Genomic DNA, 15,431 nt, shown 5'->3' on the forward strand with positions numbered 1-15,431 from the left:
GTTCTGGCTGTAATGGGTATAAAGGAAAAATGATAGGGAAAAGTTGAGCCCACTGACAGAATAGGCATTATGGCCAGTTTCATTCATTCAGTTTAATTTTCTTAGCCTTAGGGTTATATTTGTGCTGTGATTTTTCTGAGAAAGGGACAAACACAGACTGCATTCATGCAACACAGTTAGCCATAGTAAGGTGCTAACATTGACTGCATCTAGACTGTGGTTCATATTGTGTTAATGAATGCCTCACCTACATTCTAGAACTACGGCTTGTTATAAGTTAGCATGTCATTATCATGTCTGACCTTATCCAAATAATTGTTATTGTTCAAGTAGTAATTAATCTTTCAGAAAATTAACTTAGGGTGCAAAATTAGCTAAAATCAGAGCTGCCCCTGAAGGAGCAACTTGCCTTCCCCACTTTTGCTTTCTAAAATCTTACCCCAGGTAGCATCTTTTGGGAATCAAAGGGGCTAGAGCGAGGATTACCTTTCCCTCACCCCGTGCACAATGGTTTCCATGTTGCTGGGATCTTCATGAGTTTTTGTTGCTGTTTGTTCTTTTTTTTTTTTTTTTTTTACAAAGAGAACAAAAACTTAAAATAGGAAGTGTAAACTGGGACAATATTTACTGGGATATCTGGCCTCACAGGCAGAGCAAAGGCCATTAGTGGCATGGTAACGATTTCAGTGGGACAATTGATAGATTAATCCCTCACCCGTGGCTGTTCATCTCTTTATTTTTTTAAGGGTTTGGGGGGAACTTCTGCAAATTCTGAAATTCCATGGCAGCTGCTATTGCTTTTCTCATGCAATTTAAATTTACACCCATGTTAATAAATTTAATTTTAAATTTATTTTCATGGGTGTATGAGAATATGCGCATACCCCACATGCATGTTGCTGTTCAAGCTGTGTAAGGATCCCCACTCAACGTATGTCTTCCTCATGCTGATGGAAATTCTGGGAGTTTGAGGCTGACCCAAATGTGGGGGGTACCAGTTGTAGAAAGCAGGTATATAAGACTAAGCACTTCAAACTGTTGTGGACTGTACAGAAATGTAAAATGAGTCAGGCACTATATATAGATAAACTTAGCAAAAATTGGCAATATTAGCAATAAACAAAAATAAAAACGTTAGGGTTTTTTTTCCTCTTATTTGTGCCACTGCCTCCTCTTTGTACCCAGCCTAAATGCCCCATTCTGCCTTGCTTACAGCAGTTATTCAAAGCTGAGAAGCAAGGTGATTAAATGCTTGTGTACAACTAGAAATTCAAGTTCAACAGGACAAACCTCTTTTGTCCTGTGGCATAATAGAAATCAACACCAGAGGGATGGGGTGTATGGGGTGTATGTTATCATATGTAGATACCAAAATTACAATTAAAGTAATACTTATTGGTGGGTTGTTGCTAGCAGATCACTTTGTATATGTATGCTATCTTGCTTCCACAGATGGTATGTTGTTTCTGCATATGTGAATTTTCCCATATTTTTAAGTACAAAATTGAAACTGGAGGCCAGCCAGAGCTTTGCCAAAGCAATTAGCTATACTAGATCAATTGAAGCAGGGAAAATGGGAGCTCAGACAATAATTGTGGTTTTTCTGAAGTGTACCATCTTAAAGAAGCCATTTTTTAAAATCTATGTGTGTTCTTTCCATGAGAGAACAACTCTAAACTTTAAGGAAACTATTAATCATATATGAAACTACCTTTTTATAGGGCAAGAATGTGTTCTTGGTCTTTCAAAATCTCTGGATGTTATTTTTTCCAACTCTGCTACCAAAGTTAGATTTAACATCAGGAATTAAACTTCATTAAGCAAAGATGACCTATAATCATGAAGGTTTAAGGGAAATAATATAGAAAAGGTTAATCTTTAATATCAGTGGACCCCAATTATGGGAATTTGAGTTTTAAAAAAGCAGGGAGAATCCTGTGTTATGATAATAGGAAAGCAGTCCTGAAGTAAGTTTTACTGAATAACAGTATATTAAATAAACCACAATTGGCTGAATTCACACAACATGCTAACCCACAATATGGAATAGCATATTGTGTGAACTATGCAAGGTCTCACTTATGCCCTTGTCCCGATATCAGAGAAAACATGCCATGTTTCTCATGCTGCTATCTTGTAAAGTCTGTTCTACTGACTTTATAAAACTTTTATTCAGCTGTCTTTAAAAGAGAATGACAAAATTTTTCTGCATATACAGCTCATAGTATAATATTAAAGTGTAATATTTAAGCAAGTATCATTTGGTTTTTTATTGCAGGGAAGAAGCTGATGAGTATATTGACATTGGTGCCCTCAATGGGATTTTTGTGCTTGGCAGAAGCATGGGCTTCATTGGTAAGTCTCTTATGTTACTCAGTAAAGTAAAGCAAAGCCAGCTGGGTGACCTTGGGCCAGTCACTCTCTTTCAGCCAGAGGAAGGAGGCAACTGAAAACCACTTCCGAAAATCCTTGCCGAGAAAACTGCAGGGATGAATCCAGGCAGTTGCCAGGAGCCAAAAACTGACTTGAAGGCACACACAAAAAAAGTATATAACTTCTTTATCCAGAAGGCAAGAGGCTGCTTTGGCTTTTCATACTCTGGCCACTGCCATTGAAAACTACATCAACCAGGTTGCCTTGTGCATCAGACTTCTAGATGGGAAAGGCAGATAGCTGGCAACATTCGTTGCCCCAGTAGTTCAGTTAAATAGATTAAATAAAAATAGCTTTTATATCATTTTTATTCATTTTATTTTGATTTACACTAAAGAACTGAAGCAATGTTTCAGACAAAATCTGGAAAAGTTTATGCAATTGCTGCTATCTCAAACACGTGGAAGAGGATTCCAGTCAACCTACTACTTGAGCACATCTTTTAAAAAAAAATTTTTTTAACCTGCCTTTATTATTTTTTATAAGTAACTCAAGGTGGCAAACATACCTAATACTCCTTCCTCCTCCTATTTTCACCACAGCAACAACCCTGTGAGGTGAGTTGGGCTGAGAGAGAGGGACTGGCCCAAAGCCACCCAGCCGGCTTCTATGCCTAAGGCAGGACTAGAACTCACCGTCTCGTTTTCTAGCCTGGTGCCTGAACCACTAGACCCAACTGGCGCTCTTTTTGCACTTTGGTTCATACAGAAAGGCTGTTTCTGGATGAGCAGTTCCCCCCCACTCCCCCCCAAAAATCTCAGCTATAGGGAGCAAAGCAGTGATGTAATGAACATAGCACTGAAGGTTGCAAAAACACAATGTTGACCCCCCCTTCCTAATCTTGTTTTCAGGGGGGGGCAGTAGAACCATGTGTTCTATAAGTCTAAGGAGACTTATCACATTAATTTTGCCTGTTACTTATTTCAGAGCAGCAGGATTATTTTAAGGGTTTCAGGAACTGAAGGGTTGCTTGTCTCTTCCTTAAACTATGAGACAAACCTGGGCTACTGTATCTTTATTAAAGACCACAAGTCTTCTGATTTGTACTTTGTCCTGTATCTGTATAAGTACTCTGAGATTTGGCTACTAGGTGTTTAGAATTAGCAGAATGAAGTTAAGTTTCTACCACATAAGTCTTTTTAAAGGCTACATCCAAAGAGAAATATTAAACAAAAAGCCTTTTATTTTAGGACATTATCTGGACCAGAAGAGATTGAAACAAGGTCTGTATCGTCATCCTTGGGACGATATCTCTTATGTCTTACCGGAGCATATGACTATGTGACAACTGAAGAGAGCAAAGCAAATTGCTTTTATGGAAGACCAACAAACATGACTACATTATATGGCCTAGTTGTCAAGTATAAGAAACAGACTGGGTTGAAATTCTATATAAGGCAGCCTTTTCTAGGCTTAGATGTGGATTCCATAAATAATGATAAACCAAAACCTTTTGCTATTTCCTGTTGTATTTAATATATTAAAGAAGTTGCACTGTCTTTGCTTGTTCCTTAATGTGTGTTTATTTTGTCCTCATCCCCTCAATTCAGTAAATTCTGGCCAAATTTTAATGTTTTTATTTTAATCTGTGACCTCATTAGACTTGAAGAGCCAGAGTCAGTGTACCCGTATGATCAAAATCTTAAAAACTGTCCTTACAAGCTGTATAATTTTGTGCTAAATTTGTCCACTCTATGTCCTGTATTTTTATGTTAATCATTAGCTTTTATTTCTGGTCAGAGGGACTACACCTGATTTGATAAGCCTTTACAAATCTGGTATAGTATTTAAAAAATGTAAAACTGGTAACATAAGCTCGTGTTCAAATTTGTGAAATTTGTGTGCATTCCATTTTCTGTATTTATGCAGCTAATATTTTTACTTATCACAAACAAAAGACCTACCATTTTTGTAGAGGGTGCCCTCTAAATATATCTGTGTGCATAAGACACTTCATCTCTGGATCTCTAATGTATTCACAACAATATTCAGTGCTTTGTTTATGTATTATAATCTGACTCAAATAAAAAGTACAATAATAAGTCATCTTTGCTAGAGTTTGTGGTTAGCTAAATTTGGGCTGATAGGAAAAAAAGTGTTAAGGGGAGGAAGTGAAAATTTGCTTGTTATTTTAACATAGATCAGTGATTTTGAACCTGCCTGGTGTTTGCAACCTGTGGAAGAGTTCTTATAGAAGAGTGTGAACACATGGGACCCATTCATCTTATGTGAATAATAGTCATTTCATCCATTATTAGAAGAAATTTTATGAAATGTCTTCTCTCTCTCTCTTTCTCTCTCACTCAAATACACACAGAGAGAGAAAAAGCGAGAGAATTAAAATGAGATATGGCAATTCCAGATCTTTGGAGAAGATGCTGAGGACAAATAAGCGAAATCCTATTGGAGATACAAATGAGTAATTAAAGAAGATGCAGTTATATTGCTAAATATTTCCAACAATCCCTGGAGGATGATTGTTGCAGGATTATAAATTATAACACATTTTTTAGAGAATAAGAGGAATTGTAACCAAACACACTAATGTGAGATGTACCAGTCATGCCCTCTTTCAGGATTCTCTGTTTTTCTGTTTGTTTCTATTTTGTACATTCATCAACATTCTGTACCCTGTATCACTGGGCATTTTTCTGGATTTCCTGCAAGGTTTTTTTAAAGGTGTTACTGTTTGTTACTGTTTTTGCTGTCTTAGGATTCTCTCAAGTCTGCTTCTTCCTTCCTCTTGTGTGCAGGGATATAATTAATTTGCTATTAATATAGCATTATCAAATTACTCAGTGTAAAACTGGTGAAGCAAAAGACTTAGCAGGGGAGTAAATTAATTTTGAAGTCAGTTGTTTTCCTCTCAATATTTTCATGAGGGGAAAGTACAGAGTTGTATTCCAGGCCTTGCTCTGCTTAATTAATAATAAGGGCAATTTCAGTAAGGAGATGTTCTGAGGGGCACAAGCAATGGGCTGGAGCCATTGTTGTCCCAGGAAACTTCTGGGTTTGTGAACCTGGCGTGCCATGCCCAGTTAAACATGCAATGTGGAAATCTCTTTAATAGCTTTATTTTGCAGAGTAGAGGGCACCTGCAAATTCATTTTCAAGGCAAGCACAACCCTCCATGCAAATCATTGGGTTTTAAACAGCTACAATCATAGGTTAATACAATTGTATTGGTATACACAGTTAAAACACTCCTAAGAAGATGGGTACTAATGCCCAAAGAGTGGGCATTTGTTGTTGCTAAAGGCAATATGATCAAAGCTAGCCAGTCCCTTATCTACGTAGGTTAGAAAATGGTGCCTTCTGTTCTCTGTGGGAGGGCTTTTACTGCCTTTGCTGTGCCTCTGCTTCCGCTTGGCTGTAGCTAATAAAGTTTGTAATTCAAAGGGAAAAGAATGTTTACAAAGTCTGCAGCTGCAGCCTATTTAATCTACTTTGTTCTCTATCTGAGTTGTTCCCAGTAACTAGTGAAGGTCAATTCTGGGGCCATGCATAATATTCTGCTGTCTTCTTCAAACTAACCTTAAAATCACCATTCCATCACCATGGCCATTTTCCATCTGTCCCTACACCTTTGAAATGCTTGAACAGGGCTTATGTAGATGTTAATATTTTGGGACTATATTGTAAACATGAACAGAATTATAAGCATTTACAGTGGAGGCACCAAAGTTAAATAATGCTTGTCTGTCAGCCAAGGGATCACTGCCCAGCCTCACCACACAGTCTTCTGAAGAATCAGCCACAATTTTCTTGGTGGTCTCCTTCCTCTTGACCCATTTATTTTTCCTTTATATATTTGTTTTGTGAGTCAGCCCCCTCATTCTCTGTGAACAAGCAAACTCAGCACATTTCTTTTGTAATGTTCACTCATTTTTATATTCAGTCTATTCAATTCAGTTGGCACCCATTCATTCTCAATCTTATCTCTTTTTATAAAATCTCTAAAATATTCCAGCATTGACTCACTTCTATTTCATTCCTAATCATTTTATTACTTTCATTTGAAATGGTATTCACTGTGCTGAAGGTTCCTAGCTCTTTTTATTTCCAAAACAATTTATTTCCATCATAATTCATTTTTTTCTGCATCTTTTAATCTTAAAAGATCTATTGCTCTTTGACTATATCCTTTGCAATTACCTTTTTATAAAGGTTATATGGCATCTTTCTTTCATCCTCAGTTTTTGCAGCAGTCATTCCTTGTATACATCTTTCCTCATCCACAACTTCTTTCACTTCATTCCTCCAGCCATCTTTTTAATACTTTCTATTGACATAATTGCATATATTCTGTAACATAATTTGTTTCATTCTGTTCCTAACAGCTCCACATCCTTCTTTCTTATGTGACTTTCCATTTGTTTGGCTAAGAGATTAATCTATGTTCTAATACTTTTTCATACATACACTTTCGTTTCCTGCAGCCATTCTACTTTCAGTTTAGTTTCTTTTCTTTCACGTCCATTTTTCCCAAGATTCACTCTTGACACCACAAACAGTCTGTCTCACGTTCAGAATCTCTTATCACTCCTGTATCCTTCACTAATTCAGATTTTCACCATATACAATCAGATCCGTTATGCTTTCAAGTTTAGTCCTTTGCCACATGTATGTATGAATAGACATGCTTAAACCAAAACAGGACTTCACACCAAAGAATCACTATTCTCTTATATTTTGGGGTCTGTAAATAGCCAAGTCACCTTTTCTGTACTCATCTCACTTATCTGTTCATGTCATCTAATAGAATAATTTCTTCCTGGGATAATCACCAGGTCAGGCATAAATATTGACCTCAACTGTCTATCATGGCTTTTGTCAACTGAGGCTTTCATGTATTTTTAATAAGATGAAGAGATAGACTATGTTACCAGCCCTAGACACACCTGAGCCAAATGCAGGATTCCTTACTTAACAGTAAGGACAGTGTTTCCACTGGCCAGTATGTTACAAGTGCAACCAAAACCCAGTTTTATTCCAAACCTGCTTGTGCTACCATTCAAGCTAGGATCCTGAATCTAGAGATTACCTTGCCCACATCTCACCACCTATAAAATATGTACAGTATTCTGACAGACATGCAGGATACTTTGAGCCCTAATTTGATAAAGAATGTGAACACGTTGATTTTTCTAATATGGGTTATCTATGTGTGTATACAGCTTAAGGTGTTTCTTTGGTAAAACCCCTCATTAGAGACACCCATTGTGGCTAATATTTTATTGGCCTCATAGGCTTTCTGTCTAGATGAACACGCCCACTGTTTTTAGACTCGTGGCATACTAACTATTCACAATATGCAATATTTATGGCTATATTTCGGTTTACACAACGATAAATCCTACGAAGTTAGGACTGAATTTTAAACAACAAAAGCAGCAGCATACGCTTACGTTTAAACGCAACTTATTTAACTAGCTTGGATTTCTCCAATGTTTCCAATAAACAGCTTTGCTTTTTGTCCTGCAAGCTCGAAAAGAAAACGGGGATAAAAATAAACAAGAAGCCAGTTTTGCAAAGATAACTCGTGTGAATTTTATTTCCATAATTCTTATATTTATGACGGCAAGCGGTGACTCTTAGTACCGGAAGTTTAATACAGTCATATCTCTATGATCGCGTAAGTGACGTAATTGGAGGCAGCAACGGGAAACACTATTCGAATTGATTGAAGGAAAGCCAAGATGGCGGCTGCTGGAGGCGGCGGCGATTTGGACGCGGGAGGCCACGGCGGCCCAGATGGCAACCTCCTGGGCCTGGAGGGTGAGGCGGGGCCAGACTCAGAGCCTGACTCGGAGGTGTTTTCCTGTGTGGCCCATTGCTCCGACCTGGCCTGCCGGCAGAACGAACAACGACGGTTAGGCCTCTTCTGTGACGTCACGTTAGCCTTCGGTGGCGGCAGCAACGGTGAGGAGAGGAAGGTGGGCGGGGTCTCTTGCCGCTCCGATCCCCCGCCGCGAGAGTTCCGCGCGCACCGGTCAGTTCTTGCAGCAGCCACCGAATACTTCGCTCCTCTGCTCTCGGGTGACTTTGCGGAGTCCCGCTCGGGTCGCGTAGAGTTACGAAAATGGAGTTCGGAAGCGGGACCAGACCCGGAGACGGTCGAGGCGGTCATCAGCTTCATGTACACGGGGAGTGTTCGTGTCAGTCCTGGCAACGTGCACGAGGTTCTAGAGCTGGCCGACAGGTGAGGCGGGAAGGAGGAACCAAGTGTCAGATAATAACACCCCGAGATACCCTTATGATATATCTTGGCAGAAAAGTTTTCCAGAGTTCTGATGGGTGAAGCTATCTTAATTAATCTGGAGGCAGCTCTTAATGAAGGCTACCAAAGATTGTCATTCTGTTCCTCCTTCCCTGGGAATTGTGAAAATTAATCTTTGCTTCCAGTATAGACTAGCAGTCCTTTTAGTTGGAGTAGACTGCAATTTGCCAGATAAACTAGCAGTCTGGCTTGCTGTAAGGCAGATCAGTATGCTATTATAGAACTGAATGAAGTGAAGAAATACACTCAGAAACAGAGAGATGAGATGTAGCATTGCACATCATCATGCAGGTGAAAATTCTCACGGCAATCTTTCTCTCCAGTGCGGATTCTGAGTTACTTGAGTTGTAACATTAAGGGCATTGTCGGACAATTAAAGACATCTTCAGCTATAACAACTTTTGAAAAAGATAATGGTATTTGATACTTTTCAATGTATGCACAGTAGAAAGCAAAATACAAGTTATTAGCTATCTAATAATTCTCCCAATCCATTTCTAAGTTGCCTTCTTGTTTTGCAGGTTCTTACTAATACGTTTAAAAGAGTTCTGTGGGGAATTCCTCAAGAAAAAGCTGAGTCTCTCCAACTCTGTAGCCATTCATAGCTTAGCTCATATGTACTCTTTGAACCAGCTGGCTTTAAAAGCTGCTGAGATGATCAGGAGGAACTTCTACAAAGTCATCCAAGATGAAGAGTTCTATACTTTGCCATTTCACCTTATTAGAGACTGGCTTTCAGATTCAGAAATCACGGTGGATTCAGAAGAAGTTCTCTTTGAGATGGTTTTAAAGTGGGTGCAGAGAAATCCTGAAGAAAGAGAAAAGTACTTTGGAGAGCTCTTTAAGCTTCTCCGGCTATCACAAATTAAACCAACTTATTTGACTCGGCATGTAAAATCTGAAAGGCTTGTATCAAGCAATGAAGCTTGCCTCAAACTTGTGTTGGAAGCAGTGGAAAGCCATGCTCTCAAGGGTGAGAATTTTCAGTTGGGTACACTCCAACAAGTTAACTCTCCCATCTCAACTCTGCCTCGCTTTGGCCAAAACATGGATGTTATCATGGTCATTGGTGGTGTGTCTGAGGGAGGTGATTATTTGAGTGAGTGTGTGGGGTATTTTATTGATGAAGATAGATGGGTGAATTTACCGCACATACATAATCATCTTGATGGACATGCTGTGGTAGTAACCGAATCCTATCTTTATGTGGCAGGTTCCATGGAGCCTGGCTTTGCCAAGACCATGGAAAGGTATAACCCAAGTCGAAATGTTTGGGAGCAGGTTTCCAATCTGATAACCAGGAAGCATTCTTTTGGCCTTACTGAGGTAAAGGGAAACCTGTATAGCATTGGTGGGCATGGGAATTTTATCCCTGGTTTTAAAGATGTAGCTGTCTACAATCCTGATCAAGATAAGTGGCACAACTTGGAGTCTGCACCAAAGATACTCCGGGATGTTAAAGTGATTACAATAGATAACAGATTTGTTTACATGGCAGCTCGCACACCAGTTGATGGAGATAATGAAGATGGCTTAAGATCTGTTATTATTCGCTATGATGCAGAGTCACGACAGTGGCGAGATTGTGAATCTCTGCCACTGCTTGACAACTATTGTTGCTTCCAAATGGTTGTGGGCAACACCAACTTTTACCACACAGCTTCATGTTGTCCCAGAAGCTATCCTGTAGACCATGAAGAGGTCAAGAGAAAAATATCTAACCAGGTATCTGATGACATTCTGGAAAGTTTACCGCCAGAGGTTCTTAGCATTGAAGGGGCAGCTATCTGCTATTACAAAGATGATGTCTTCATCATAGGTGGATGGAAGAACAGTGATGACACTGATAAACAGTACAGAAAAGAGGCTTACCGCTATTGTGCTGAGAAGAAGCGTTGGCTGTTACTCCCTCCTATGCCCCAGCCTAGGTGCCGTGCTACAGCCTGTCACGTGAGAATCCCCTTTCGGTCCTTACACGGTACCCAGAAATATCCAATGCCGCAAAACCTAATGTGGCAGAAGGACCGAATCAGGCAAATGCAGGAGATACACCGACATTCCTTAAGTTTGCGGAGGATGCCTCGGTCTCAGATAGAATGCTAGCTTGAATAAATGGAATCAGAAATACCTGTCTGTAATTGCCATTCCTAGCATGGTCTAATAGTCACCTAAACTGCTTAAGCATTGGAGATAAAGCTTTCTTGGTGTTAAATATTTTGCCAGGATTACAAGCATTGCAAGAAAATTTGGTTTATACTAGCCATAAATATGAAGATGGGCAGATTTATAAAATCCCTAGATCCTGTTGGTTTCTCCATGGATGAGATGCGGATAAAGAATCCAACAAAAGAATTGTCCTTGCACTTTGTAGATGTGTTCAGGTAGTATAAAGATTCAGCACAGCCTCTCTTTTTCCTTAACAGTTTTTGTATTAGACCTGCTTTTTGTGTATTGGAGCATCTCATTCCATTTTAAACATTATATAGGCCATGTGAAGTATTTCAACTTGTTTTAAAATGCTGATGTATATATAAAGCATCATTTCAAGGTTTTCTTAAGACATTTTTATTTGCTTTTGCAGAAGTATTTCCTCTTTTTAATATGAAATTGCTGTGAATCTGCTTATTTCTTTCAAACTTGGAGACATGTGCAATAGTTTAAAAAAAAACCCTTTATAAGAGGAGTAAAGCACAATCTTTCTAAGAACTTCAAAATGTTCCATGCTTATAAATATTTTATAGTTGTATTTATCTAAAAGTATTTGAGGTTGCTAAAAGAGTATTAGTAAAAATAGATTTTACTTGTTGGATCATTCTCAGTCATATAATGAAAGATTTCTGAGTTGTTACTTTAAGGGCTTCAGTGTAATTTTCAGTGATGACCCTTCTATTTTGTAGTAGTCCCATTGATTTCCCATTAATTTTATTTAAATGGTTCAAAATTGTGGCCTTAAAGGAATGAATGAAAAGACCAAAAAGATCCTAATTCATAATTGAAGGAATTGTGAATTCATCATGGCAGGGATAAAGCTGTATGAACTCTGGGTGTCAATATTTGGGCAAGTAAGTCTAACTACCATCTGATCTGTCTTTGACAATCAAATCTCTTTGTCTTCATGATACACCATTCCTTGTGTGGACAGTACTGAGTACTTGAGTCTTCAGTTGGAGTGGAAAGTTTGCCTGAACAATTATTCTTGACAGTAAGAATCCACATCCCCCATGTCTTAATTGTCTTTTGGCAGCATGTAACATTTATTCTCACCCAGGATAACTTGAGCTTAATATAAATTATTTGCTGCTTTCTCTCCACTCTCCTGGTAGCAAGCAGATTCCTATTTTATTTAAAGTTCTGATAGTTTTATGGAAGATACAGAATATGTTCAGATGATACAAATGTATTTTTATTGGACCAAGGACTTTTTCAGTTTTAGAAAGTTACAGAGTTCTTCAGGCAGGCAAACTCTTGTAAAGCATTTATGCAATATTTAATGTAAACTTGTTGGTGCAACAGAATATTTAATTTTACCTTTATAAATTCTGTTGCATTACAGATATATGTCCCAAGGTGTCAAATACATTACTTGATTTCCTGAGGCAGTTTTGTAATGAAAATTTCTTTGGCATCATTATTACTTATCTCCTACTTCCTTTCCTAAGAACCTAAATATATTCACAGTACCCTGCCTCTATAAATGATTGAAATAAATTACTCCAGCAACCATCTAATGAAACCATCTTTGCCTAGGTAGAGTACCTCTTCATCTCCCCTTCTCGCCTTGTGTCAGAAATGGCAGTAAATAAAGATGTAGTGATAGCAATGTCTAAAGAAGTCTCAGGAAAAATCAAGACCTGATGCATGTGGTCATCAGATGCTGTGCAAGTAGAATCCTCAGAAAAAACTGGCTTTCTAATATATAGATATTTTCTGAGAAGGATCTCAAATGGTTAACTTTATCTAGATCTACTTTTCTCATATCTCTTACTTTTTCTTCTCTTTTAACTAGTCCAGATTTATCCCTGAGAGCACTAAGATGAGACAAGGAGAAGAAATCAGTATGGGAGAAATCTGTATTGGGCAATATTATTAATGGTGGTGTTTGAATGGTAAATAGTAGCATCTTAAATTTTAGAAAGCACTTTTTTTAATTTAAAGAAAAGAATGTTACAGACTGACCAATACTGTTTTCCAATTTAGCAGGAAGCCTAATTCATGTCTGAGATACTGGGGTAAGTGTTTCAATTGCATGGATGTGCGCAGGTTTTCCTAACTTATCTTTGCCCTCCTAATACTACTTTTTATTATATAGTGGGAATGGGGTGGGGGTTAAACTTGTGTGCTGAAGTAACTATCTTGATATCAAATTAAGACTAATGTAGTCTTGTCCAACAAAGTCACAGACATTAACAGTCCAATAATGCCACTTGCCTGCCTTAAAGATACATTATTTGTACCAGCTGGTTTTTTATGGTGAAATAGTTGCTTCAGAAAGCTTTTTATCTGCTGGAAATCTTTTGACATTCCAAAGCTGCAGGGCTCTAAACTCCCTTCCCCAAAACTATTAGCAGAGGAACTAATTAAGAAATATACAATAACATTATCTAGCTTCAAGCGTGGACACATTTGTGTGGAAAATTTAAAATTGTTTAATTGGGAATTGTAGTTTTTCCGATCTTAGATCTCTCAGCATTCTCTTTAATCACAATTAAAGTGGATTAAGCTTGTAGTATAGATATGTCCCTATTACCTAAAATTAAACATACATTTGAAAACTTCATAGTAGGTATATTTGGCCTTCATTGCAAATCTTTTGCTAAATCACCACAAATAAGTTAATCTATTGGCTGTACTAATTAAAATGCTTGCAAAACTGTTTAGTCTGGTAAGCTTTGTATTTTAAAATTATAAGTCACTTTGGATGTTGCTTGTGAATGCCAGTCACTTATAGCTGTTTAAATACCTTGCTTGGAGATTTCAATTTGCATGAAGAGTTAAGAACACTAGAGAGCAGTCGCATTGTACAATATGCAGCATCAAATGTCAGAATTTCTTAATGTAGAGTCTGGATGTTAGGCTACTAACTTGTTCCCCTGTTCTGAGTGCACAGCTCTGGGCTGCATGCAAAAATCTCTTATCCTTATTTAGTCATGACAATCTTGACAAAATTGCCTTGTGGCAAAGGGAAATCCTCCAACAGACTACAGAAATATTTCCATTTGGAAATATTAACAAATGTAGATCATCTTCCTCAGCATACTTGAGAGTTCCAGTTAAATAAATGGGACTTTTGGCTGAGTAAAAATAATTAGAAATGGGTTTTGTTGTTCCCTGTGACAAAGGAAATTGCAGTTGAGATGTTCAAAGACAGGCAGACATCTTAGCTGCCTAGAGACTTCGAAGACAATAATCTTTTTTAAATTGTTCTGATTTTCTACTGACAGAAAGTATTGTTCCACAATCTGCCTTTTTCTTGTGATGCTACAGGAGTATGGTAGATCTTTTTATAATGTCTAAGCTGACATTATTACTGGAGTAATACTGTCTGAAGGCTATATTAATAGGTACATACTCTTTCTTTTCATATATTTGAACTCCTGTTTTGTGTTTGAGTGTCTGTTTCACTAAGGCTCACCTTTCACAATGAAGGTAATCTGTATAGTTTTGCCACAGATATCACATTGGTTATTGCTGTAACCTTTACCACAAAAAACATTATCAAAAAGATTTTAAGTTAGTCATTTTTTAACGGTGTGACAACAAGCAGTTGTCCCATAGAGAATGCCATTGTTATAAGTGCCTTCCATCTTGGACACACAGTGGGCAAATGACACTTGATGTGGGAAGAGTGACTCAGGAGGGAGGTGGAGGGTTTCCCTCATTTGCAGGAAACTTTGGAAGTATCAGCTGTTCTGTAGAACATTTTGCGGATGTATAGAAACAGTAGGTCTTAAGCCTAGTTCTCTCCCATCAATACTTTCTGCAATTCAGGGAAGGGGTTTTTTGTTTACAATGGTGGTAAAACTGTTAATGACACAAATTGATGCTCAGCAGATAAGCCAAGCTGATGCTTGTGGACCTCTTAATTTACTATAATACTGGCATTTCACATAGCATGCCAAGCTAAAATAGTGGTATGTATATTCTTCCCTAATTATGGAACATTTTTCTGAAAGCTATTCTATCAGTGGCAGGTTTGCTATTACCAGCTTCTGGCCTTCTCTGAACCTGAATAAAATAGTAAAAATATAAAAGTTAGTTTTTTATCCTAAGAGTTCATAATGGATCAGGAATCTGTAAGATAACATTCTGTTTCATTTTTCTGTTGTGATCCTGATTTGCCTTGATATTGCTCCTCAATATTTTAATATTAATATCAATAAATTGATATTGATATTGCTCCTCAATAAATTGGTAAGGTCAGCTCTCAGACTGAAATGCAGATTTTCCCCCAGTTCAGGTAGAATTCTCTAGATGCTACGCTGGCCCCTAAACTTTATTTTTTAAAAATGCAATTCATTATGTGCTGTATTATAGTTGTGTAACACTAAACACTAATTCAATAAACATTTTATTTCTCTATGCCTTTTGTTCATGTCATTATTAAAATTCTTCATGGATGTGTTTTCAGCACAAAAGTTCCTAGCAGATTTAGGAATTTTAAGATTTTCTCAGTCTCATCCTTTAATTTCAGTTGTGGTCAGGGCATTCTTAAATGCTA

At 37.8% G+C, this 15,431-nt stretch overlaps 2 protein-coding genes across 5 annotated transcripts in view; both read left to right on the forward strand.

Annotated features, from left to right (window-relative positions):
• The window catches only part of ACLY (ATP citrate lyase), a 58,732-nt gene extending 54,249 nt beyond the window's left edge, over positions 1-4,483 (forward strand). For both annotated transcript variants that reach the window (XM_088143376.1, XM_088143377.1), the window contains 2 exons: positions 2,279-2,355; positions 3,624-4,483. In XM_088143376.1, the coding sequence (XP_087999502.1) occupies positions 2,279-2,355; positions 3,624-3,718 (172 nt within the window). In that variant the 3' untranslated portion in view covers positions 3,719-4,483. The remainder of the gene's footprint in view (positions 1-2,278; positions 2,356-3,623) is intronic.
• A 3,620-nt stretch (positions 4,484-8,103) lies between these two features.
• On the forward strand, positions 8,104-15,292 carry KLHL11 (kelch like family member 11). 3 transcript variants are annotated; one of them, XR_015796606.1, is made up of 3 exons: positions 8,104-8,635; positions 9,235-12,819; positions 12,914-15,292. XR_015796606.1 is itself a non-coding variant. In XM_007425354.3 (2 exons), the coding sequence occupies exons 1-2, from the start codon at positions 8,133-8,135 to the stop codon at positions 10,814-10,816; spliced, it is 2,085 nt and encodes a 694-aa protein (XP_007425416.1). In that variant the 5' UTR covers positions 8,104-8,132; the 3' UTR covers positions 10,817-15,292. The 3 variants fall into 3 exon arrangements, 1 of the variants encoding a protein (XP_007425416.1); XR_015796607.1 differs by having other exon boundaries at positions 12,911-12,932; XM_007425354.3 differs by having other exon boundaries at positions 9,235-15,292.
• Positions 15,293-15,431: the final 139 nt, after the last annotated feature.

The sequence above is a fragment of the Python bivittatus genome, unplaced genomic scaffold, assembly GCF_059951505.1.
Source record: "Python bivittatus isolate LINGU-HERP-01145 unplaced genomic scaffold, Pbiv_v1 ctg000410_np1212, whole genome shotgun sequence".
NCBI classification, from domain to species: Eukaryota; Metazoa; Chordata; class Lepidosauria; order Squamata; family Pythonidae; genus Python; species Python bivittatus.